This window comes from Orcinus orca, chromosome X (genome assembly GCF_937001465.1).
Source record: "Orcinus orca chromosome X, mOrcOrc1.1, whole genome shotgun sequence".
Taxonomy (NCBI): domain Eukaryota; kingdom Metazoa; phylum Chordata; class Mammalia; order Artiodactyla; family Delphinidae; genus Orcinus; species Orcinus orca.
This window is the reverse complement of record NC_064580.1, coordinates 94,628,236-94,654,798: the sequence shown is the minus strand read 5'-3', so window position 1 is coordinate 94,654,798 and position 26,563 is coordinate 94,628,236. Positions and strand designations below refer to the sequence as shown.

At 43.3% G+C, this 26,563-nt stretch overlaps 2 protein-coding genes across 6 annotated transcripts in view; one reads left to right on the top strand and one right to left on the bottom strand.

Moving 5' to 3' along the window:
* Positions 1–9,466, bottom strand: part of ATG4A (autophagy related 4A cysteine peptidase) — a 66,074-nt gene extending 56,608 nt beyond the window's left edge. For 2 of the 4 annotated variants that reach the window (XM_033408868.1, XM_033408869.1), the window contains exons 1-3: positions 9,317–9,466; positions 6,660–6,833; positions 6,031–6,114 (exon numbers count right to left, since the gene is read on the bottom strand). In XM_033408868.1, coding sequence (XP_033264759.1) covers positions 6,031–6,114; positions 6,660–6,833; positions 9,317–9,338 — 280 coding nt within the window. In that variant the 5' untranslated portion in view covers positions 9,339–9,466. The remainder of the gene's footprint in view (positions 1–6,030; positions 6,115–6,659; positions 6,834–9,316) is intronic. The other 2 variants (XM_004281521.3, XM_033408870.1) reach the window with 2 other exon arrangements.
* On the top strand, positions 6,918–14,386 carry PSMD10 (proteasome 26S subunit, non-ATPase 10). 2 transcript variants are annotated; one of them, XM_004281518.3, is made up of 5 exons: positions 6,918–7,084; positions 9,462–9,560; positions 10,596–10,742; positions 10,837–11,003; positions 13,234–14,386. In XM_004281518.3, the coding sequence occupies exons 1-5, from the start codon at positions 6,971–6,973 to the stop codon at positions 13,385–13,387; spliced, it is 681 nt and encodes a 226-aa protein (XP_004281566.1). In that variant the 5' UTR covers positions 6,918–6,970; the 3' UTR covers positions 13,388–14,386. The 2 variants fall into 2 exon arrangements, with proteins under 2 accessions (XP_004281566.1, XP_004281567.1); XM_004281519.3 differs by having other exon boundaries at positions 6,919–7,084; positions 10,837–10,924.
* The last annotated feature ends 12,177 nt before the right edge of the window (positions 14,387–26,563 follow it).

Sequence of the window (26,563 nt, the reverse complement as noted above, 5' to 3'; positions counted from 1 at the left end):
GCACAATCCATAAAAGAAAAAAATTGATGAACTGGACATCATCAAAATTAAAAGCTTTTGCTCTATGAAAAAAATCCTATTAATAAGATGAAAGGACAAGCCATAGACTGGTAGAAAAATATTTGCAAACTACATATGTGACAAAGAACTTATATCTAGAATATATAAAGAACTCTCAAAATTCAACAGGTAAAAAACAAAAAAACCCAAACAATGCAATTATAAAATGGGCAAAGGATTTGCAATAATGTAGATGGAATTTGAGGTATTATGCTAAGTGAAATAAGTCAGATGGAAAAAGACAAATACTGTATGATTTCACTTATATGTGAAATGTATAAACAAACAAAATAAATGAACAAATGAAACCAAATATAAGCAAACACATAGATACAGAGAACAGAGTAGTGGTTACAAGAAGGGAAGGGGCGGAGGGATGGCAAAATGGGCAACGGGGGTCAACTGCATGGTGATAGATAAAAACTAGATTTTTGGTGGTGAGCCCACTGTCGTGTACACAGAAATAAAATACTGTACACATGAAACATAGGTTATTAACCACTGCTACCTCATAATTTTTTTTTATTTTAAAGAAAATAGGCAAAGGACATGAAGAGACATTTCACTGAAGATATAGGGATGGAAAATAAACACATGAAAAAATACTGACCATCGTTAGCCACTAGAGAAATGCAAATAAAACCACAATAAGATATCACTATGCACCTATCAGAATGGCTAAAATAAGAAACAATTACAACGACAATGCTGGTAAGGATGCAGAGAAACTGGATCTCTCATACATTGCCAGTGGGAGTGTAAAATGCTATATAGCCACTCTGGAGAAGTTTCTTTAAAAACTAAACATACACTTACCATATGACCCAGCAATTACTCTCCTGGGCATGTATCTCAGACAAATGAGAGTTATGTCTACACTAAATCCTATACTCAAATGTTTATAACAGTTTTATTTGCAACAGACCCAAACTGCAAATAACCAAAATGTCTCTCATTAGGTAAATGGTTAAACAAACTGTGGTATACCCATACCATGAAACACTCCTCAGCAATAAAAAAAGAACAGACTACTGATACATGTATCAACCTGGATGGGTCTCAAGGTCATTAAACAAAGTGGAAAAAATTGGAAAATATCACATTCTCCATTACTTCATTTATATAAAATTCTCAAAATGCCAAAATTATAGAGTAGGAAAACAAATTAGTATTTGGCAGGGGGTGTGGACAGCTGTGACTATGAAGGGGTAGCTTTCTAGTGAAGGAATATTTCTGTATCTTGATTGCAGTTGTGGTTGCACAAATCTACGCAAGTGAGAAAATAACATAGAACTGTACACACACATCCTACCAATGTCAATTTCCTGTTTCTTACCTTGTATTATAATTACATAAAATGTAATGATTGGGGTAAACTGGATGAAGAGTGTATGGTACAGTTTTTGCAACTTCTTGTGAGTCCCTTATTCTTTATAGTAAAAAGTTTAAAAGTAAACCATTTATAAAGCAAATAACTCAGAAAACAAGAGTGTGTGGAAGCTAAAACCCAGGGAGCAAGTAAATAAAATGTTTTATTATAATAGCCTATAACAATATGCCAGCTTTACGAAGAGAGAGATTTAAACGGGGAATATTTGCATAGGTCAGTGACACACAATACCAAGGACATTTTTATCTGTAGGATTAAAACATGTGCTTAAAAAAATATTAGAGCCACAGATTAAAATGTCTCATCTTAAACCAGGCAACTGGCTATTGTGAATTGTTTGCAATTAACCACATAAACAACTTACATCTGCAAACAGTGAAAAAAATCAATCGCAAAGGGTCTTCAGGCCAGTTGTTCAAACTTTACCTAGTAAGTGGTGGGAATGGAGAAGTTTCATTCTGGATAAGACAGAACCTATTCCTGTGACTGTCATACAGTTAACTGTCATATACCTCTGTAGGGTTTCCTCAAGTTTGTTTCACTATATATTGGTTTCCAGCTGTGCTATGGAAAGAATATTTACATTAAATAAAATGTTTAGTGATAATTAGAAAGGAGCAAGTAGGGGGAAACTGCCTCTCTCTGCACTGTCCACAATGATAACCACTTGCCACATGAAGTTATTTAAATTAAAAATAATTAAAATTAAATTTAAAATTTAGTCCCTGGACACATTGCAAGTGCTCAGTGTGACTAGTGGCTACCCTACCAGAACAGCATAGATACAGAACTTTCCCATCATCACAAAAAGTTCTACTGGACAGTGTTGCTCTAGAGCATGAAAATCATGACATTTCCCAAGAATCATAGGTAGTGTTACAGCCCAAAGAGCTCTGACAGGAATTAGTATTCCGTTACCTGAGGTTTGCATTTTTTTTTTTTTTTTGCTGTGCGCGGGCCTCTCACTGTTGTGGCCTCTCCCGTTGCAGAGCACAGGCTCCAGACGCGCAGGCTCTGCGGGCCATGGCTCACGGGCCCAGCTGCTCCGCGGGATGTGGGATCCTCCCAGACTGGGGCACGAACCCGTGTCCCCTGCATCAGCAGGCAGACTCCCAACCACTGCGCCACCAGGGAAGCCCCTGAGGTTTGCATTTACACATAATTTCACCTTCAGCAATATTGAGCAGTATGTTGCAGTGGTTAAGTGCTAGGGCTTTGGGGTAGAATAGCAGTGGATTTTAATTTTAGCTCCAACTTTTGCCAAATTGTGTGACCTCAGGCATGCTACTTCGCTTCTCTGTGCCTGTATTCTCATTTTTTAAAAGGTGGAGACTGGAGGATAACGGTACCTCCCTCATAGGGTTGTTGTGAAGGATTAAATGAGATAAGCCCAATACCTGACACATGTGATCAGTAAACGTTAGTTATTCTAAAGGCCAGAAGGTGAACTTGGCTTGTTCTAGGACCTAGACTCTATAAGACCAGTAGTAAAGGGAATATGCAATTGTATGCACAGCAACGGAGTCAGTCCCTAACAGGGCCCCCCTTTGACTCTTCTTGATAAACAGTAACCACATTGTTCCTCCATACTTGAGGACAGTGACAAAAGGGAAGACACCTTTGAAAGCTTTCAAAGAGTCAAAGAATACCTTACCCTTGGCCTTAAGGGACTCAGAATTGAAAGTTAACCATCCTGTCATATCAAATAAAATAAAAGCACAACACACAGTCTATAAAGGAAGATTACCCAAACAAGTCACTCAGTAGGAGAGGCACTTGGAGTTGTTTTTCCAGCTGATTCTGACAATCAAATCCAATTTCTTGATGTATTATTATGGTGAAATGTTACTATACCCAATCCTGTGTGAATACCACACAACAGGCCTACTGTACCTCTGTAATCAACTGGATAAATATTTATTGAACACCTGCCAAATACAGGACACTTTTACACACCAGCCATCAGCAAACTACATCTGGCAGGCCAAATTAGATCCACTATGTGTTTTTCTTATGGTAAGGAAGGTAGGAATGATTTTTACATTTTTTAACTGTTGGAAGAACTGCCTTCAACCACTACTACCAAACACCGAATGGCCCTGGAAATTAGCTTTTGCTCCAGACTTGATAATGTTTCTTAATTAATTCCACTTAAAATTACAAGGCAAAACAGCACTTATATGTGAAATTTACACTGCAGGAAAGTCATTTCAACAGCTAACATTGTTTGAATCATAAGTAATGTCAACATGCTTTATATGCATCCCATGCTGTCACAGGTCAAAACAACAAAATCACAGTGAGATACCACTTTGCACTCACTAGAATGGCTATAATAAAAAAGACATTAACAAGTGTTGGTAAAGATGTGGAGAAATTCTAACCCTCCTACATTGCTGGTGGGAAGGGAAATGGTGCAGCCACTTTGGTAAAGTCTGGCAGTTCCTCACAAAGTTAAACATAGAGCTACCATATGGCCCAGCAATTCCCCTCCTAGATACGTGCTAAGAGAAATGAAAACACACGTCTGCACAGAAACGTGTACATGAATGTTTATGACGGCATTATTCATAATAACCAAAAGGCAGAAACCAACGAACTCATGAACAGATAAGTGAAATATGGTATAGCCAAACAATGGAATATTACTCAGCCATTAAAATGAATGAAGTATTGATATAAACTAAAATTTGGATAAATTTCAAAAACCTTATACTAAGTGAAAGAAGCCAGACACAAAAGATTACATACTGTATGATTCTATTTATATAAAATCCCCCAAAATGAAAATCCATAGAGACAAAAAATAAATTAGTAGTTGCCTAGGCCTGGGAGTGGAAATGGGGAGAGAGTGAAAACAGGCATGAGGTTTCTTTCTGGGGTAATGGAAATGTTTCAAATAAGAGTGTGGTGATGGTAACACAATTCTAAAATACTAATAACATTAAATTGTACAATTTTTAAAAGTGTACAACACCAAAAGCATGACCCATAAAAGAAAAAAACCCAATAAATTAGATCTTGTCAAAACTTAAAACTTTTGCACTTCAAAAGACATCATTAAGAAAATGAAAAGACGAGCAACAGAGTGGGAGAAAATATACACATATCATATCTACAGGGACTTGTATCCAGAATATATAAATAATTCTTACAACTCAATAATAAAAAGACAATAAAGATAATAACTCAATTTAAAAATGGAAAAGATGTATGAATGGTTAGTAAGTAAATGAAAAGGCGCTCATCATCATTAGTCACTAAGGACGTACAAATTATAACTACAATAAGATATAATTTCACTTCCATTCAGAATGGCTATATCAAAAAGACAATAACAAATGTTGGCAAGGACGTGGAGAAACAGAAACCCTCATACATTACTAGTGGCAATGCAAAACAGTGCTGCCGCTTTGGAAAATAGTTTTATAGTTTCTTATAAAGTTAAAGATAAATTTGCCATATCATGCAGTCATTCCACCCTTAGGTTCCTACCAAAGAGAAACCAAAACACCTGTCCACACAAAGACTCGCACGCTAATGTCCTTAGCAGCATTATTCATAATAGCCAAAAACTGGAAACAACCTACACGTGTAGCGAGTAGACAGACAAAATGTTTTATAGCCACATAATGGAATACTATTTGGCAATAAAAATTAATGAAGTACTGGTACATGCTACAATATGGATGAACCTCAAAAAATATTATGCTAAGTGAAAGAAGCCAGGCACAAAAGACCACTTCTTATTTGATTTAATTTAGATGAAATGCCCAGAATAGGCAAATTTATAGAGACAAAGTAGATCAGTGGTTACCTGGGGCTGGGAGTGGGAACGAGGATTAACTGTAAATAAATGAGCATGAGGGATCTTTGGGGGGAAATGAAAGTGTTCTGAAACTGATTATGATTATGGTTGCACCATTCAGTAAAGTTACTAAAAATATTTAACTATACTTAAAATGGGTGAATTTTATGATATGAAAACTATATCCCAATAAAGCTGTTAAAAATAGGAAAGGAAGAGTAGGGGAAACTGGGTGAGGGGTACACAGGAATTCTGCATTATCTTTGCAACTTTTCCATAAATCTAAAGCTATTCTGAAATTTAAAATGTATTTAAATAAAAAATAACAAGAATATGTTTGTGGATTCATACCTATCTGTGTGAAAAGACATTTACAAAGATGAAATGGGTAAAATCTCATTACAGATCAGTATTAACAGATGAACATTTGAAATGATTTTGATGATAGGGAACACTATTAGCCCCAAATAAACAAAATGTTATCCCCCCCAAAAGAATTCCATTATTCTCATTAGTAGTCTCATATTACAAAAAAATGCTCAATTATTATTACTATACCTTGAATTTCATCAATAAATATTTGTTGAAATTTGTTTTCTCCCTTGTCATATAAGTACCTACAAATTATCCTCGATTTTGCCTTTTGGCCCCCAAAGCCTAAAATATTTACTATGTGGCTCTTTACGGAAAGGTTGCCAAGCTCTGTTCTACACCATAACAGGGTAAATATAAACATGGTCAGTTTCTTTCTTGAGTGTATTCTTATCGTTACCTGGTTTTGGTATGATGCCAGCCTGGATATGCCCTATAAAGGATAAGCCTTGCATCTCTTCTGCTATGGCACTATTTAGGAATCCTATAAATAGAAACACTATTAGCTTAATAGTTGTAGCAAAACTTCGATGTCACCGTTATTATCGTGATATTAAAGAGCCAACACCATGCCACAGTGTCAAGATGACCCTCATCAAGTTGTGATGTCACCACGCCATGGACTCCCCGAGATCTCTTAGATATCAAGTGGGTCCTATGGCATCACACCCTGCCTTTGGCATCACCCTGGCACATCACCTTACTACGGTGTCATATGCTATCACTGTTGTGGCAGAATTCTGCCCTAATGCCACTCCGTCGGAACGTAAGAATAATTAACCCCTAGTTCTTTCCATTCCTTTGGCGGCGGGGGAGGATGGCCACAGGCACTGGTTCGAGCTCAGGAGGTAGTACTCAGCTGCTACCGTTTTCCCTTCCGCTTACCACTGCAGGTCAGGGCCCCCGTGGGACAGGACTTTCTGGCTCCCATAACTCTCTTGCCATGACCCCGCACCCACTTCGCGTCACCGACTCAATGCCCCAACAGCGACCACCCACCCCGGTTCTACACGAAGCCGCTCCCCGTACCTGACTCCATTCTCCAGCTGTCATCCTGGGCCAATTCCACCGGCCACTTGACTACGGCGGCCGCAAGGGACCCCGGGACTCGTAGTTCCGCGCTGCTAACGGCAGAGACGGAGACAGCGGCAAAGGCTCCTCCCCGCCCGGAACTGCGCTCAAACTGCAACTCCCAGAGGCGCCCTGCGATGGGAAAAGAAGCAAAGGAACGAGCGCGATTGGTCACTGGGGGAGCTCTAATGCCTGTTTTGATTGGCAGTCGGAGCTGGCGACGTGAGGCGGTCTTTGGTCAGGCTTCACCGAGATCCTGGGAAAGCGAAATGGAGGGGTGTGTGTCTAACCTAATGGTCTGCAACCTGGCCTACAGCGGGAAGCTGGAGGAGTTGAAGGAGAGGATCCTGGCCGATAAATCCCTGGCCACTAGGACTGACCAGGTAAAGCAACGCTTGGGGCCTCTCCGCTGGCGGCGGCGGCGGCAGCGGCGGAGGCCAACGTGGCTGCCCGGCCCAGCCCAACCCATGGGGAGGCCGGTTCCGAGAGGGCCAGATCCCCGCCCCCGCCGCCCCATCCTTACCCCAGGGTCACCTCAGGACTCGGGACCGGGCGGCCGGAGCTAGCCCCACAAACCGCCAGTGTTGTTTTTTGGCCCAGTACTTAGTCGCTGTATTTTGGATATTTCTAGAACGTTTGCGCGTTTCTCAGAAATGCCCAATCTTTGAGACATCCGTGAGAAGGGAAGTTTTTGGTTTTTGGAAGTGGGTTTGTTTGCTTTTATTAGTGACTATTCAACGGAACACGTGTAACTGAACGCCTCAGCTGGGAGCTGAGGATACTGTCGAATAGAAGGATCAGACGTTAATAAAATAATCCCAAATCATATGTCCGATTATAAATTGTGGTAAATACTCGGGAGAGAAGTTGACGTGGGGCTTTCAGAACATATGGAAGAACCTGATTTAATCTCGCTTAGAAAAGCCGAATGTCGTCGTAACTGAAGAGGCTTTGCAAAGGAGGGAAGATTGGCTGTATCTTGAAGGATGAGTGGGATTTCCCTGGGGGATGAAGGGGCATTCTAGGCAAAGGCAGAACAAAAGTGAGTGGACCTTGGGAAGTGTTTCTTTCTGCCCTCCTGCTCAAAAGACCCTCATGCTTTCACCCTGAGTTTCTAGAAAGATTCACGGTGCCCTCAGTAAGCCATCATACATTTATAGATTGCCTCCTATTTGACAGGCACCGTGCTCAGCACTAGCAAGACAGTGTCACATAATTACAAATCTCCATTTTGTGTGTTTGGGAAGAGAATTAGAAGTTCAGAGACTTTTTTTTCTGGAACTTTTCTTTATTGCTCAACCTGAAAATGCCTTTGTCTAGTTTACCTTCATTTTGCTCTGGTGATATTTAATACTTTAGATTTAATTTAACAATATTAAGATTTAATAATACTTCTAACCATTCTTCATCAAGTCAATGGCATGAAAAAGGGAGAAACTATTCAAGATCAAAAGACTTAAGAAACATAACAAACATTTGCAACTTATGGAGCTTGTATGGATCCTGATTGAAACAAGCCAAGTGCAAAAAGGCATTTGGGGGACAGTTGGGGAAATCTGGGTATTTGATGTTACAAAGGAGTTAGTGTTAATTTTAATCAGTGTAATAGCTATGTAGTAAAGTATTTTTTAGATACTCAGATATTTAGGTATGAAAGATAATATTTAAGATTTGTTTTTAAAAATCTCATCAAGGAGAAAAACAGATGAGGCAAGTATGGAAAAATAGTTATAAGATGTAGGTGATAGGCATATGGATTATATTACGTTCCCTGTATTTTTATATGAGTTTGAAATTTTTGTAATAAAGTTTAAAATACCATTTTCTTTTACATAGGGCTAAGAAATATAGCAGTCACTGCAAAAAAAATAGAGAGAGAGATTCCCTTTGAGAAACATGACTAACTCCTAGCTTATTATTTTTTTAAAGTAACGTTGCTCTCTAATTCTGTGTGTGGTATGTTTTTTGTTTGTTTTTGCGGTACACGGGCCTCTCACTGTTGTGGCCTCTCCCGTTGCGGAGCACAGGCTCCGGACGCGCAGGCTCAGCGGCCATGGCTCACGGGCCCAGCCGCTCCGCGGCATGTGGGATCTTCCCGGACCGGGGCACGAACCCGTGTCCCCTGCATCAGCAGGCGGACTCTCAACCACTGCACCACCAGGGAAGCCCTGGTATGTTTTTTAAATGGTTATAATCTCAACTAGTTTCATGAATATTTCTTTCCCACAAGATACATTTGTTCTTCCCAGAGCATCTAGAAAATTCAGAGCTGACGGGTTTGTGTCCCAACTTCACGATTTACTAGCTGTGCGACCTTAACAAGTTGCTCACCCTGAGGAGTCTGTAAAATGGGGATAATATCCACTGTATAGGATCATGGGGATTACAGGAGATGATGCACGTAAAACTCTTAGCACAGCGCCTGACATAAAAGTACGTACATAATGGAAATAGCCAAAGCTGTATTTCTGCCAAAGCACTGAAATCAGTTTTTTGCTCTATTGCTTTCATGGCTCTAGTCTGCCCAGAATTACCTATTTTCATCAATGTATTCTCCTCATGTTACTAAAACCTTGGTCTCTCTTATGTAAGTAATATGGTTTAAGGTTACCTACCTGAGGATCCAGTGCTCTCCATTTCTTGTTCCCAAACCGTAGGTTTGCTGGCTCCAATATTAATTTTTGTTTCTGCTTTCTTGCCTTAGTGCTTCTATTTTTCTTCAAGAATGTTGGTCTTATTGCTTCTCTGCTTCCCGTGTAGGACAGCAGAACTGCCTTGCATTGGGCATGCTCAGCCGGACATACAGAAATTGTTGAATTCTTGCTGCAACTTGGAGTGCCAGTGAATGATAAAGATGATGTGAGTACTAGGCAGAGTTGATAAATTCCCAGTTATCTTTAGACTCCAGACTGGTGTTTACTAAAGCCCGAGTATTAAGCTCACAAACAAATTTTAACCTTTATGACTAGGAAGTTACAGCATGGCCCCAGTGACCAAATACAGGACTGGTGGTTGCATTATTTCAGAATGTTCATTTTGCCACCCATAGCCTGTAATTTAAGGTAAACATGCAGATCAAGTCTTATTATGATGATCCCTAAGAGACTACAAATCCTTTTTATTATGTTAGAAATTGTTTTTGGTGAATATTGCCTGAATAATGAGGGCCTAGATATCTTTTTTTGTTATATAAAGATTTGGTGTAATGGTATTGGTTATATTAGGATAAGACTTGTGAAGAATAAGGATGGAAATGTTTTTGTAGGCAGATTCCTTTTCGAGGATGCTCAATGAAATAATATTGATAATGGCAAAAAAGTAAAAACAGTTTAATGGAGGAACAGTTGAATACAGCATATATATACACGTAATAAAATAATACGCAACCAGGGGATTCCCTGGTGGTCCACTGGTTGGGACTCCGCGCTTTTGCTGCTGAGGGCACACGTTCAATCCCTGGTCAGGGAACTAAGATCCCGCAAGCCGCCCGGCGTGGCCAAAAAAAAAAAATAATGATAACGATAATAATATGCAACCAATAAAGTGATGATTCCAAAGAATGACATAGAAAAATTTTCACAACGTAATGATAAGTGGACATTGTGGAAAATGCACCTCACGGAACTTGATATCCTATTGGGGTATCCTTGATCCCAATCTTAAAACACATTAGAATTAGACTTATGTATTATTTCCATGTTGTGGGATTATGGGTGCTTTTCTTTTCTTCTATATATCTGGTCTCTAAATATCCTGCAGTGCTTAATGAGGGAAAGAGAAAGAATATTATTTTTTTAAACCATTTACACACAGCTCTGTAAACCCTGCCTAAATGTTAGCATTAATCCCTGTGCCTTTTCTCCCTGGTTTTTGTTCTGCCCACCTCTTTTACAGGCAGGTTGGTCTCCTCTTCATATTGCTGCTTCCGCTGGCCGGGATGAGATTGTAAAAGCTCTTCTGGGAAAAGGTGCTCAAGTGAATGCTGTCAATCAAAATGGCTGTACTCCCCTACATTATGCAGCTTCCAAAAACAGGCATGAGGTAGGGTTCCATTCCTAGGCTACTTCTTTTGAGTTCTAAACCTGTACGCAAACACAAATAGATCCCTGCATTGTTTTCTTCTCCATCTTCCCAGATTGCTGTCATGTTACTGGAAGGCGGGGCTAATCCAGATGCTAAGGACCATTATGAGGCTACAGCAATGCACCGGGCAGCAGCCAAGGGTAACTTGAAGATGATTCATATTCTTCTGTACTACAAAGCTTCCACAAACATCCAAGACACTGAGGGTAACACTCCTCTGTAAGTGACAAGTAGCAGTCATTTGTATTCTACCTGACATCAGCCCTCTTGCACTAATTCTTACACATCATTTCTTTTTTTAGTCTGCTTATAAATGTAATACATGTTTATGGCAAAAAAAATTTGAAAGTACACAAAAGTATAAAGATAAAAATTCAAAATGCCTATCATTTTGCCACCCAGAAATAACCACTGATAACATTTTAATGTATTTCCTCCTTGTCTTTTATATGCAAATGTACATACTTTACATATGCTTTTTTTATTGTAAAATTGGGACGATACTGTGTATATAGTTTTATATCTTGTTCTTCTCACCTCATAGTATATTGTGAGCATTTTCCAATGTGAATAAATATTTCTAAACCGTTTTTGAATGGCTATCCACAACGCCATTTTATGGATAAGGCATAATTTAATGATTCCTCTATTACTGTATATTTAAGCTTTTTTGAGTTTTCCATTATTATAAATAATGCTACATTGACCAACTTTATACAAAAATCATTGGCCATACTGCTGATTATTATCTTAGTATAGAAGTTAGAAGTAGAATTGCTGGGTCAACAGATACACATAGTTTAAGACAATTGCTGTATATTCCGAGATTGCTTCCAGAGGAGTTGTATCATTGTACCCTCCCAATAGCAGTGTGAGCGTGCCTATTACCCCCTCACCAACACCAAAAATATCCTTGTCTTATAGGAAAAATGGTATTTCAGAGTTGTAATTTACATTTTTTATTATCAATGAAGTTAAACATTTTTTAATGGCTATGACTAATTATATTCCTTCTCTAAATTATAACATTTTGTGTCCCTTTCTCTGTTTCCTTTTGGAGAATTAATTTATTTTTACTGATTTTTTTATGTACCCTTGACTTGACATAGTACAAATATTAACCTTCTGCCATGTTGAAAATATTTTTCCCAGTTTGTCTTTTCATTTTGTTTATGATTTTTTTGAAATAACCGAAGATTTCAACTCTATACAGTCAAACCTATTAATCTTCCCTCATAACTAGAAAGTGCTTCCTCACCCTGAAATTAGTTAACTATTCACCTGTATTTTATTATATATTTTTTTAAAACATTGCATTGGTTTGGTTTGGTTATTGTTTTTCATTTAACTCAAATCCATCTGGAATTGATTTATGCTTGACCTGAAGCTATCCTCTACCTTGATATTTTTTCTACAGTACTTGGCCACTATTCTTCCTTATCGAATGGTGACTTTTTTGAACCAGAAATTCTGTGAGTCTTCTTTTTAGTCCAAAGTAGGATTCAATTTTTTTTTAAGTATTGTTTTCTTAACTCTTAGTTTTACAATTTTTTTTCTGTAGTTCTGAGCGACTCTGTCTAGAAAAACATGCATATTCTATCCCTTTTCTCCAAATAAGAAAGGCAGGGTGGCCTGGAGGAAATTTAGGAGTCAGGCAGTATCGGGTCCTGAGCAGAGCCTACGATTAAGGAATAGCTACATGCTGTTTACCCAATCCAAACTCAGCCACTTAAACAACTATATTAAATACTTGTATTAAGTAACTCAGAGAAGTTACTTAACTTTCCTGAGTCTAATTTCCTTATCTGTAATGTGAGGATAATAATTCCTTCCTCACTAGATTGTTGTGAAGGTTAAATAAAATAACATGTTAGGGTCTAATACCCTACCTGGTAAACTGTTAAGTGCCTGACAAGGTTTCCCCCTCACTTACTGCTCAGCCATGTCATCATAGGCAAAGACTAACCTCTGTCACAATTTCAACTGTAAAATGGTGATAATAGTACCTTGCTAACTTACAAGGTGTCTGTAACAATCAGATAATATAAAATTTTTTAAACTGCTTTTCCAAAATTTAAACCACACAAATTGCTGTTAGCAGGTTGTGTATGGAGGTTTTTCTAAGTTCTAGCCTGGAATTATTGCATGTGTTTGGTGTAAACCACTAATCTTCATAAAATAAGGACATTATTCCTTAGGCCGGCATTTACATCACTTCTGTTGTAGTAGGACCAGAATTGTGATTTATGATCTGGTATTATAAGACTATTCCAATGAATTTTAACTTATAAACAGTCTTCCCCATGAAAATCGATTTTCCTTTCCAGATTAAGTAACTTTCCGATATTACACTACCTAATAATATGCAGTTTAGACTACCTGTCAGGAAATCCTAACCTTTACATAGAATTGCAAATGATTAATCCATCTTTGTGGTCCTTGATTTCAGACACTTAGCCTGTGATGAGGAGAGAGTGGAAGTAGCAAAACTGCTGGTGTCCCACGGAGCAAGTATTTACATTGAGAATAAAGAAGAAAAGACACCCCTGCAAGTGGCCAAAGGTGGTCTGGGTTTAATACTCAAGAGAATGGTGGAAAGTTAAGCAGCTTGGATTTACTCTTACTTTGTATGTTTTGTGGTTGTCCCCTACTGTCCTAGAAACTAATGTGCACAAGATGTCATCTATGAATTATGAAGTTGTTTCATCTTCCAAGTATTATAAACATGTTGACTATTGTTCCTGCTGAGGTATTTTTTTCTTAGCTTACAACTTGCTTTCCAGGCATTGAATAACAATAATAATAATTGAGATTGTTCTATTGTTGTATATTATTCTGTATTGAATCTTGGTTAACTTTGAGTCAGTGATTCTGTGGCTGTTGTGAGTCTTCAGCACCCTGCCATGCACCCTTTATCCCCCTCTGAGGCAGAACAACCCCAATAGCACCAGGCCAATTGTTTTGCCAAATGTTTCTAGGTGGATTCTAGAATGTTCTTCCATACAGTTGAAACACATCGTAACTCGTTTTTCAAGCCCACTCAGAGGCCTATGCCAAATATTTCTGTTTTTTCCAACAGTATGGTTTAATTTGTTTTTGTTATAGGAGGAATACTTACATATTGTGAGGATGAAATTTTCAGTTCAGAGGGCAGGCACGCTATCCAAGTTTGGCATTCATAAACACTAAAATAATGAAAAATAATAGCCTGTGTACCAATGTATGTTTTTAATGATGAGCTATTTCCCTCCAAAATAAAGTGTATTGTTTTACACAGGCCTCTCACTGTTGTGGCCTCTCCCGTTGCGGAGCACAGGCTCCGGACGCGCAGGCTCAGCGGCCGTGGCACACGGGCCCAGCTGCTTCGCAGCATGTGGGATCTTCCCGGACCGGGGCACGAACCTGTGTCCCCTGCATCGGCAGGCAGACTCAACCACTGCGCCACCAGGGAAGCCCAAGTTTATTGTTTTTATAAAGGAAGTTTTAAAGTACCTATATTAAGTCATCCTGTATTGAAAAGAATGTCAAGCTTGTTATGATGTGTAACAAAAATGTGTTTTTATTTGTATTTCAGAAACTAAAAAAATAAAATGTTGAGAGAATCTCCCAATTCTTTTTGCAAATCAGACACCCACTTAAGCCTTTAAATCCTTTATAAAGACAATTTCTTTATAAAGACAATTTCTGGGTAGCTCTGAAGTCAATAAAATCAGTGAAGCTTGACCTGCAGCTAAAATCTTTAAAAATAGTAATCTTCTGAATTGCTAATTAAATGTGGAGCAAAAGAAAATTAATAAGTGTAAACTTGATCTCAATTTAGGGAAACATTTTAAATGATTACTAGTCATAAAATCTAATGAACTGCAGGTGACTCTTCAAATTATTTTTTAATTTGAACTTCATGCTGCAAATATTGCTTGAAATAAGTAATCCAAGTGAGTCCACAAACTTCAATTAATTTGGGGTCAGAGACTTAATGACCAGTATCTAAAATGAGTTTTGCAAACGCAAACCGTGTTGTTGATATTCAGACCCTTTTACATAAGTATTTTGAGTGCTGAGCTTTACGATTATTAATCAGGGAAGCATATTCTTATGGAACTAAACTTTGTTTATTGAATGCCAGGGATAGAACTAATGACAGGGGAAATAATTTGTTTCTAATGCTTTTTAGCATGATCAAAGAGTAAAGTTATAGCTAATAGGGCCTGTTAGGGCTGAAGGTATTCATAAGTACTGAGTTTTATTGTCTGAGGTAATAGGCTTTGTGAATGCAAAAGAAAATTCATCTTAGTTCTTTATAATACAGATGGAACCAGGCCTCAGGTAATTTGTAGGCTGTTGGCATTTTAAATGAAGTGGCTTAATATTTCAATCATTGATTTGTGTAAACTAAGGATATTGATGGCCTCGGATATTGATCAGATTGTTACCTGTTCCCTGTAGGAAACCCAATAGAGATGAAGCTGATTCAAGTTCAGCAGGTTTTACAGTTACTTTCAAGATGAACTCAGGAAAGATGACAATTTTAATTGTAGAGCTTAACTGAGAATATAAGATGGAAGAAACAGGTAAATAGAAGAGTGGAAAAAATTACATTCTCAACTATCTATTGGAGGGAATCCACAGTTTCAGTGAGGTTCTATGAGTGAGATTCAAGATAATTCTGCATTTTACTTTGTAATCTTTGACTTAACAGCTTAACTGTATGACCCCAGTGTTTTGATTTCCCAGTTTAACTATACCAACTACACTGAGTTCATTACATGGCAGCGTCTTCTACTTTCTGTTGCCATATCCTTTTACACTATCAAACCCCCAAAACCTTCTGTTAGCAAGTTTGATATAGTGTGGGAGCTTTCCTTTGGGTGTATGACTCTAGCTTCACAGTTCTATTGACTGCCTAAAATTGAATGCAGAAATTTTTATGTTCATTTTTCTGGGAAGAGGGTTCAGTAACTTTCATCAGATTCTCAAAGGGATCTGTGACTTCCCAAAAGGTTAAGGATCCCTGGTTGAGAGAAAAAAGAATGCTGAATCAATTATCAGTAGACCTGGGTTCTACAAAAGTAGAGTACCACACTTTATAAATGTTTATATCCATTCTCCATTGCAGGCATTAAGACGATAGAAATCATCTCCATTTTACAGATGAGCAGACACTGACAACTAGCACTACAGCCAACACTAAAATCTAGCTTTCCTGGATCCTGATCCATTTTCTTTCTGCCTCTACTCAAAAACAGTGGGCCAAATGGAAGGTACTGTGGTATTTTGATAATAACCCATTAGTTGTAACACCCCACCGACCAAACCCTGTGCTTTTTTTTAAATTCGTGGGTTTGGGGGATTTTTTGTTTGTTTGTTTTCTGGTTTCCCAGAACCTTCATTATCATCTCCGAGTTTTTTGTTTTTAGACCAAAGCTTCAAAGACAAGTGGGATTGAGTCTTCATTGATTGGTTTGAACATTTTATGAGACCCTCTAACCTGTTTTACAGGTTAAAGGTTGTAAAACCACCTTTTATTACTAAAACTTGGGTTTGTTTCATTGAAATTAGTAGTTTGGTGCAGTTGAAGGAGCATTACACTGGGAATCAGAGAACTTGGGATCTAGTATTGACTTTGTAAAATCTTAGGCAGATCATTTTACCTCACTTCACTCAGGGATTCTCCTCTGGAGATTGGGTGGGGTTCTATAGGAATGACCCAGCTTTTTAAACTACACTTACCCCTTCCTGTCTCCCCCACCAAGAGTATAATTCTGCATCATCTCCCACTTCCACCCCATCATTGTCAGGAGTGGGCCATTGTGTGCGTTACTACCCTCAGGTGCACTGAGATTGAAAAAGTTCAAGTACTATTGATCTCAAAGCTCCTTTCTAGTTCTTCTTACTGAAAGTTCATCAAACCTGAGTTACAGGCCAGTGTAAAAGCTGCAAATATTAACTTCTCAGTATACAATATTGCGGGGAAAGTTCACTTGGTACTCTAAAGGACATGGGAGATCTCAAATGCATAATTTCTTGGTTGTTGATCAAGAATTACTATGTTTTACTCCTTTTTTTTTTATCATAGATCACTATTATTTGGAGGCCCTCCACAGTGCCGTACAAATTCCAGCCTTCCCTTCAGTCAGCACACTACTGTTGATAATGACGTGCAAGAACTTGTCATAGTTAGAAAAGCTGTATATTACATGAAGACAAGAGCTAGCTCTGATTCTGCTCACCATTGTATCGTCAGCCACAGTATCTGGTCCATAGTACCCATTCAGTAAGTGTCCAGTGGGTGACTGAATACACAGATGAATTTGGGGAGAATAAGGACCGACAGACAGCCCAAAAGCTGTTCCATTGACTTTAGCATATCCTAGTTGCTAAATGCTGAAACAAAGAGGTGACAGAAGTTCCTGGAAGTCTTTTTGGGTGGTGAGAAGTGAATGGTTAAGAAGCCAAGGCTGGTTTCGAATTTCGTTGGGACTACCTGTAAGGTCAGATCTTAACAAACGGCACCACGAAACAGAGGAAAGCTTCAAGTGAGCTCTTACTAGGGAGCGCTCCCGGGCGAGGTTCACTGGTCCGAGAGAAAGGGGGCCAGAGAAGTCGCGCCCGGGCGAGGGTTGGGCAAGATTTTATAGGGGAATAAGGGAAAGGGGTGTGGTGAATCTGGGAGGGCACAGGGTATTCCTTATTTGGTGGTCTTTTCGGGTATCCTGGGGGACCGTTAGTCCCGCCCCTCGAAAGGCGGGAAGGCTGGGCTGGTTTCAAAGTCCCCAGGTCAGTTCCTGGAACTGGGTGGTCCGGAGAATTTCGTTCTGATGCAACCTGTGAATCTGATTGTGTTCCCCTGCCTCGGGCCAGTTGGCCTTACATCCCGACATCTTTGGTGTAATGGGGCGGCGTTCTGATCTCTGGCTACTTCATGCTGAATGGGGGCGTCGAAAGGGGAGTCGGGCGACCAGAGGTCCGAGGCTTAGGGGAGACCAGTGGGGGGGTTCTGTAGGAAGCAAGGTGTTAAGGACCGAGGAGCATTTGGTTTGTGGCCACCCGAGAGACTTCCTCCATGCGCCTGCGAAGGAACCTAAGAAAACAGGGAGCAAACATGAGCAAGATACAGATGAGAATTAAGGGGCCTAAGATTGGTGTTAGCCAGGTATAGAGGGTGGATCGCCACCAATCGGGAATTGGGGAGGCGAGGCGGACTGTTGGTGTTTGCGTTGGAGTTCTTCTCTTAAGCGATGGAGGGCTTTTACGTTGTCTTCGACGAGTCCTGTTTCATTGATGTAATAGCAGCATTCCTCCTGTAGGAAGAGGCAGGTACCTCCTTTGTCGGCCGTCAGGAGATCCAGGGCTCGTCGATTCTGGAGAGCGACTTGGGCTATGGAGGTGATTTGGCGCTGGAGAGAGGAGATGGAGCCGGCGGAGGCTTCAATGGCTAGCTGGAGTTTATGTTCTAAGTCGCAGGATGTTGAAACACTATGTGTTAGGGAGGTGTGGGAAGTAGAATTGAAGGGCTGGTCGAGCGGGACAGCAGCCAAGGGCGGCCGGCCAGGCGAGGCACATAGAAAGCAGTCAGAGATGTTACCTGTTCCTGTGTGGTTGAGTATCTGTACTGCTTGACGGACAAGGGTCAACCAAGAAAAAGGATCCTCTTTGTGTTCGGGGTGAGGTAGTTGGTGTCTTAGGGCTCGTTCTGTTCCCTGGATGGCAGTGGCTTGTTCGCTCAACTGTTGGATAACTTTGGGAATCAAACTGATATATGAGCGAAAGACCCTGATAGAGCCCACGGGGTAGGCATCAGTTGCCCATCGGTGGATTTTTCCTTGTACCCCTTTTACCCATCTTGTGTCCCAGGGATCTTTGATGTTGATGAATAATTGACCCTTGCCATTTCTGGTGAGCAGGTGGGATTGTCGGAGCGAGCTCCTGGTATCTAGTTTTGCCACATGGATGTTACATGAGTGATAGGGGCACCCCCCATAGGTCTCATTCCACCATTGACAGTAATCTCGGGTCTGATCGTAAGTGAAGCAGACAGCGGGGGTGGACCATCCCAAGGGAACACCTTCTATGTTAGAGATGGGGATCTGGACTGTTACCAAGGCCTGGCACCTATCTGGTTGGCAGTCTCCCGTGCCCAGGACTCGGGTGTGGGTCCGACCTTTAGCTTGCCATGTCCCGTGGACATGGAAGCGCCATAGGGACATCTGGTGAGTCCTGGGTGGCAGGAGGAGCAGCAGGAGGAGAGACAGGGTGACGGACAAGCCATAGTCTCGTGGGACCCAGCGGTAGGGCCGTCCAAGTCTCTGGAGTTGGGGCCATTTTAAGGCGGGAAACATGGTACCAGGAAGGGTGTCCCAAGAGTTTAGCTGCCGTGGGAGTGGTGAGGATCACCGTACGGGGGCCTGTCCACCGTGGCTTGAGATTGAGGGTGTAATTCTTTGAGGAGGACGCTATCGCCAGGTCGTAGAGGGAGAGAGGAAGTTTCAGAGACAGTCACTGTCGGTAGATGACGGTCAGCGTGTTCGCGGAGAAGATGGCGAAGCAGGGAGAGGTAGGGAAGGTAGGAGGTTAGGGGTGGACTCTGGGTTGGTAGGTCGTGAAGGAGGAAAGGGCGGCCGTAAAGTAGTTCAAATGGACTGAGGCCAGTAGGAGTCTGAGGTGAGGCTCGGATTCGGGTAAGGGCTAGAGGAAGCAGGTCGGGCCATGAGACACGGACCTCAAGGGACAGTTTGGTGAGGTGGTCTTTTAAGATCCCATTGGCGCGTTCAACCTTACCGGATGATTGGGGGTGGTAGGGGATGTGGAGTTTCCAGGTGATCTGGAGAGCCTCTGATACCTGTTGAACCACCTGAGAGACAAAGGCGGGTCCGTTATCCGACTGAATGGAGACCGGCAGACCAAATCGGGGGATGATGTGTTGAAGCAGGATGGCAGCGACTGTGTCTGCCATTTCTCGAATTGTTGGATAGGCCTCGATCCAACCTGAAAGGGTGTCAATGAGAGTGAGCAGATATCGGAAGCGTTTGCAGCGGGGCATATGGGTAAAGTCGATCTGCCAGTCTTCACCAGGCTGATGTCCACGCACCTGGTGTGCAGGAATTCGGGGCCGTAGGCCTCCTTGTGGGGAGACGGATGCGCAGGTTTGGCAGGCCATGTGAGTCTTTGAGATGGCCTCTCTAAGTCCTGGCAGATGAAAGAGGGGGTCCAAAACACGGAACATTGCTTTTGGACCAATGTGTAAGGATTTATGGATGTCTGATAGGAGGCTGGCTGCTTGGGCCAGAGGTAGGGCAATTTTGTTGTCTATAAAAATCCATCCTTTGTTGTCTTTGTGTCCCCCTTTTGATAGTAAGGCAGCTTCCTCGTGCCGGGTATATGTGGGTTGGGCAGGACTGGTAAAAAATAGGAGTGGAGCTGGAGGATCCCCCTTTTGTAAGCTCTCGGGCCACGGAATCGGCCTTCGAGTTACCTTGTGCTATTGGGTTGGATGGGAGTTGATGACCCCTGCAATGGATAATTGCTCCTTCTTTAGGAAGCTGGAGGGCCTCCAGGAGTTTTGCAATGAGGGAAGCGTTGACCACTGGGAATCCCTCAGTGGTCAGAAATCCACGTTCCCTCCATAGTGCTGAGTGGCTGTGTGCAATGAGAAAGGCATATTTAGAGTCTGTGTAGACGTTAACCCTTTGGTCTTTGGAAAGATTAAGGGCTCGTGTAAGTGCGATTAGTTCAGCCTTTTGGGAGGTCGTTCCTCCTGGGAGGCTGTTAACCTCGATAATAGTTGAGATAGTTACCACCGCGTAGGCTGCCCGTCAGCGCCCGTCAGGACCGAGTATCGAACTACCGTCGACAAAGAGATTGCGGTCCGGATTTGAAAGAGGGGTGTCAAAGAGTCTCTCTCTTGGTGGTTTGAAGGCTTCTATGACATGAGGGCAGGAATGGGATGGAAAACCCCCAGTGCCAGAGATAGGCAGGAGGGAAGCCGGGTTCAGGCGAGGGGAGAGATCAAGAGAAATAGCTGGGTTTTCAATGAATAGTAGGTGGAACGCCTGGATGCGGGAGGGGCCCAGGAGGGAGAGAGACTTGTGGCCTAGGAGGTCGACCAGCCGGTGGGAGGAAAACACGGTTAGTGGGTGGGCCAGAGTCAGTTTGAGTGTTTGTTTGGTCAGTTCGGCTGCCACTGCTAGGGCCCGAAGGCGTGGTTGCCATCCCCGCATGGTTGGGTCTAGCTGTTTGGAGAGGTAAGCCACGGGGCGGTAGGAAGGCCCTACAGGCTGGGCAAGGAGTCCAGTGGCTATTCCGGCCCGTTCATCCACAAAAAGGTGAAAAGGTCGGTTTGGAGAAAGGGGAGGAGAAGATATCAGAGCGTTACGGAGGGTGAGAAAGGCCTGTCGAACGGCGGAAGGAGAGGTGAGGGGTCCTTGAGGGGGTTCTTTAGCGGCTAGATATAAGGGTTTAGCGAGGAGAGCAAAGTTAGGGATCCAGTGTCGGAAAAATCCTATAAGGCCCAAAAAGGAGAGAATTTGTTCCGCTGTTTCCGGAGGCTGGAGTTCACGGATAATCCAGGTGCGGTCGGCTGTTAGACCTTTTGTGGTAGGGGTAAGGTGGAGCCCCAGGTAGGTTACGGAAGATACAGATAACTGAGCCTTGGCTGGGGAGACCCGATAACCTCGAGAGCCAAGGTAATTGAGGAGATCTGCAGTGTGTTGTCTTGAGAGGCTGAGAGACGGGCTACAAAGGAGGAGGTCATCTACATATTGAAGGAGTGTGCTGGGGGTAAGGGAGCAGGAAGTGAGGTCCCGTGCCAGCACCTGACCGAAGAGGTGAGGACTGTCGCGGAAGCCCTGGGGAAGAACTGTCCAGGTGAGCTGACTGGAAGTATGAGTATCCGGCTCCGTCCAGGTAAAGACGAAGAGGAAATAGGAGTCGGGATGTAGGGGGATAGTGAAAAAGGCATCTTTGAGATCCAGAACCGTAAAGTGGGTTGTGGATGGGGGGATATGGGAGAGCAAGGTGTATGGGTTTGGTACTACTGGGTGGAGAGGAACTATGGCTTCATTGATTATTCGGAGGTCCTGGACCAGGCGATAATCCCCAGAGGCCTTGCGGACAGGCAGGATGGGGGTGTTGCAGGGAGAGTCAGTGGGGATAAGGAGTCCCTGGTTTAGGAGTCTGGTGATAATAGGTTGTAGGCCCCTAAGGTGAGTCTCAGAGATGGGAAATTGGGGCCTTGATGGAAATTTGGAGGGGTCCTTTAGGCGGATGAGAACGGGGGAATGGTGTGTTGCTATTATGGGCTTAGAAGTATCCCAGACTTGGGGATTGATTGGGTTCGGTGTGATTGGAAGAGGGGGATAGGAGGGGGAGGGTTCTAGAGACAGGCCGAGAAGAGGAAGCAGGAGTTGGGAGGAGGGGACCTTAGGGTCAAGTCTGACCAGCTGGAGGGAGGCCCCTAAGTGGAAAAGGACATCTCGGCCTAGCAAGGGAACTGGGCAGGATGGTATGACTAAGAAGGAATGAGTAAAAGGGAGTCCTTCGATATGACATGGGAGTGGACCGGTCTGGAGTGGGAAGGATGGTTTGCCATCGATACCCATGACCGAGATCTGGGAAGGAGAAACTGGCCCGGAATAAGTAGGCAGGACCGAATAGGTAGCCCCCGTGTCCACCAGAAATGAGATGGACTTACCCGCTCCCTGTAGCGTTACCCTGGGCTCGGCGAGGGTGATGGGGGTCTTCGAGTCCGGGCGCCGTCAGTCGTCAGCCGATCCCAGCAGTTCGAGTGGCAATGCCGCAGGGTCGGCCTGCCCCCCGCGTGGAGCCGCTGAGGGAGGGCCAGTCGTAGGGCAGTCACTCTTCCAGTGGCCCGTTAGCCCGCAGCTGGGACAGGGCTTAGAAGGAGGTCGGGGATTGGGACATTGGCGAGTCCAGTGGCCTTCTTTTCCGCATTTGAAGCAGGCCCCCGGCGGGGTTGCCTTTTGCGGACCCCGTGGATGCTGTGATCCATGGGAGATGGCCGGCCTTAGGGCGGCTACAAGAGCTTGGGTTTGGAGGGCCACCTTCTGGTGCATCCGAGCCTGTCGGCTAGATTCTGCCAAATCCTCATGGCCATTGTAGACTTTAAAGGCCATCTTTACCAGACCTCGAATAGGGGTTTGAGGGCCGTCTTCTGCCCGTTTTAATTTCTTTCGGATGTCCGGGGCTGATTGGGTGATAAAATGGGTGGCTAGGACCGCTGCCCCTGCTGGGGTGTCGGGGTCCAGCCGGGCGTAGAGAGTTAAGGCCTCCGTAAGGCGATTGAGAAAGATAGCTGGATTTTCGTTAGGTTCTTGGGTTCTCTCTTTTAGTTTTTCAGAATTGACTACCTTATGAGCGGCGGCCTGCATGCCAGCCAGGAGGCATTGGATCATGAGGTCGCGTTACGGTGGCCATCTTGGCCATCCTGATAAGTCCAGCCTGGATCGGTGCCAGGCACGGCAGTCGCTCCGACAGGCATGGAGTTGTCGGTAAGGTGAACCTGATCTGCATGGTTTCGGGCAGCAGTTTGAATTCTTTCCCTCTCGTCAGGGGTCAGAGTAGAAGATAGGATCACAAAGATATCGTGCCAGGTTAGATCGTAAGCTTGAGAGAGAGAGCGAAATTCTTTGATGTAGAGGGAAGAGTTGGCAGAAAAGGAGCCTAATCGCTTTTCTATTTGAGAGAGATCTTGGAGAGAAAAGGGAACATGAACTCTAACTAATCCTTGCGCTCCTGCTACCTCCCTCAGAGGGCAGAGGAGGTTTGAATCTTGGGAGTCGTGAGAGCGTGTATGTGCACGAATTGGCGAAGCAAGGGGCGTGGGAGGAGAAACCGTCGAGGGAGGCGGGGGACTGGTTGGAGAGGACGGAGAGGGTTCGGGAGGAGGAGGGACCGCCTCAGGGTAGGGTGGAAGTTGGAGAGGAGCTCTGGAGGGGGGAGAGGCGAGAGATTCGGATGGGTCGGCTAGTGGAGAGGGGTCATCGTCAAAGGAAATTAAGGGCTTGAATGTAGGAGATGTCTGTTTGGCAAGAAGGATCTGGGAAGTGGAACAATCGACGCAGAGGGAAGGGCGGGAGCGCAAATACCAGAAGGCCTGAACATAGGGGACCTCGGACCATTTGCCCGTCCTGCGGCAGTAATTATCTAGATCACGGAGGATGTTAAAATCGAAAGTCCCTTCAGGAGGCCATTTGGATTGATTGTCTAGAGGATATTGTGGCCAGGCCACAGTGGAATAGAAAATAAGCCGTCGGCGACGGAGATCTTGGGAGAACCCGAGGGCTGTAAAATTGGCTAGGAGACACCCCAGGGGCGTCTTAGGATCTGGTTTCGATTGTGAGGTTCCCATGACCCCCAGTCTGTCCCTGAGTGAATGGAGAGGGAGAGAGGCGTCCCTGGTCGCAGTCTCCAATTCACGGCAGGTCGGAGGGCGGTCAGGCGATGGGGACGTCTCCACAATCACCCGAGGCCCGACGGGTCGGAGAGCAGTCAGGCGATTGGGACGTCTCCACAGTTGCCCGAGGCCCGGAGAGAGGACGGAGGGATCCCTGACGCGGCCGCGATTAAGGACAGGGAGTCCAGTGGGCAGGGACTCTGAGGGTCGGAGGGAACAAGGGAGGGGGGCTTACCCCGTTTTCTGCCGGATCGTGTGGATGAGTAGAGGTTCCCTGGTTGTCTCCTGGGGGAGGGGAGGAGCGGCCCGCGCGGTAACCCGCGGGGCTTGGTACCCCTCCCAGGTTTCGGCACCAAATGTAAGGTCGGATCTTAACAAACGGCACCTTTCTCCAAAGAAGATATACAGAGTGCCAACAAACACATGAAAGAATGCTCAACATCACTAATCATTAGAGAAATGCAAATCAAAACTACAATGAGATATCATCTCACACCAGTCAGAATGGCCATCATCAAAAAATCTAGAAACAATAAATGCTGGAGAGGGTGTGGAGAAAAGGGAACCCTCTTACACTGTTGGTGGGAATGTAAATTGATACAGCCACTGTGGAGAACAGTTTGGAGGTTCCTTAAAAAACTACAAACAGAACTACCATATGACCCAGCAATCCCACTACTGGGCATATACCCTGAGAAAACCATAATTCAAAAAGAGTCATGTACCAAAATGTTCATTGCAGCTCTATTTACAATAGCGCAGAGATGGAAACAACCTAAGTGTCCATCATCGGATGAATGGATAAAGAAGATGTGGCACATCTGGAATATTACTCAGCCATAAAAAGAAACGAAATTGAGCTATTTGTAATGAGCTGGATAGACCTAGAGTCTGTCGTACAGAGTGAAGTAAGTCAGAAAGAGAGAGCCAAATACCGTATGCTAACACATATATATGGAATTTAAGAAAAAAAAATGTCATGAAAAACCTAGGGGTGAAACAGGAATAAAGACACAGACTTACTAGAGAATGGACTTGAGGCTATGGGGAGGGGGAAGGGTAAACGGTGACAAAGCGATAAAGAGGCATGGACATATGTACACTACCAAACGTAAGGTAGATAGCTAGTGGGAAGCAGCCGCATAGCACAGGGAGATCAGCTCGGTGCTTTGTGACCGCCTGGAGGGGTGGGATAGGGAGGGTGGGAGGGAGGGAGATGCAAGCGGGAAGAGATATGGGAACATATGTATATATATAACTGATTCATTTTGTTGTGAAGCTGAAACTAACATACCATTGTAAAGCAATTATACTCCAATAAAGATGTTAAAATGAAAAAAAAATAAAAAAAAATAAAAGAAAGAAAAAAAAACAAACGGCACCACGAAACAGAGGAATGCTTCAAGTGAGCTTTATTAGGGAGCACTCCCGGGCGAGGTTCACTGGTCCGAGAGAAAGGGGGCCAGAGAAGTCGCGCCCGGGCGAGGGTTGGGCAAGATTTTATAGGGGAAGAAGGGAAAGGGGTGTGGTGAATCTGGGAGGGCGCAGGGTATTCCTTATTTGGTGGTCTTTTCGGGTATCCTGGGGGACCGTTAGTCCTGCCCCTCGAAAGGTGGGAAGGCTGGGCTGGTTTCAAAGTCCCCAGGTCAGTTCCTGGAACTGGGTGGTCCGGAATGTCTCCAGGGCAGTTTCTGGAACTGGGTGGTCCGGAGAATTTCGTTCTGATGCAACCTGTGAATCTGATTGTGTTCCCCTGCCTCGGGCCAGTTGGCCTTACACTACCCACTTAACTTTTAACTACCTGTAGCAAAATAAATCAGGTGGTACCTTATCTGAATGAGAATTAAGCTGAAACAATTTGGTCGAAGCTTAAGCTATCAGAATATTTGGGTAATGACCTATTCCATTACTTATCTTCTGATCCACTGATGAATAAGCAGGAAAAAAAAACTTTCTTTTGTTCCCTTATTGGAAATCTCTTGAACATAGGAGTCCATTTTCCTGCCCAAGTAAAATTTAGTGAACACAATTTTGTTATGATTCTGTATTTTATACAGTCTCAGGATTCATCACAAACATAAATATATGGTATATTATGGATGTACTAATAGAAAATTAAGGAGACTGGGATAAAAGTTGCACTGACCCAGAGTGGCCTTATAAGTAGGTGGAGTAGTTAGATGGTAACCCACATGGTTTGATTTGAGAGGGGCTGAGAAAGCTTCTTTCTTCAGGAATATCTCCCCTCTGGATTGTTCCAGTGCTTGAAATTCCACCATTTTTAGTATCGTTGGATTAAAGAATTATCTGTCTTCAAGAGTCCCCTCTTAGGGACTTCCCTGGTGGTGCAGTGGTTAAGAATCCGCCT

Bases quoted from the DNA above. Each gene is read 5' to 3' on its own strand.
- PSMD10 (XM_004281518.3), top strand. From the start codon at position 6,971: ATGGAGGGGTGTGTGTCTAACCTAATGGTCTGCAACCTGGCCTACAGC. The intron at 9,561-10,595 runs GTGAGTACTAGG...CCTCTTTTACAG, and splicing joins CAGTGAATGATAAAGATGAT to GCAGGTTGGTCTCCTCTTCA. The intron at 10,743-10,836 runs GTAGGGTTCCAT...CCATCTTCCCAG, and splicing joins CTTCCAAAAACAGGCATGAG to ATTGCTGTCATGTTACTGGA.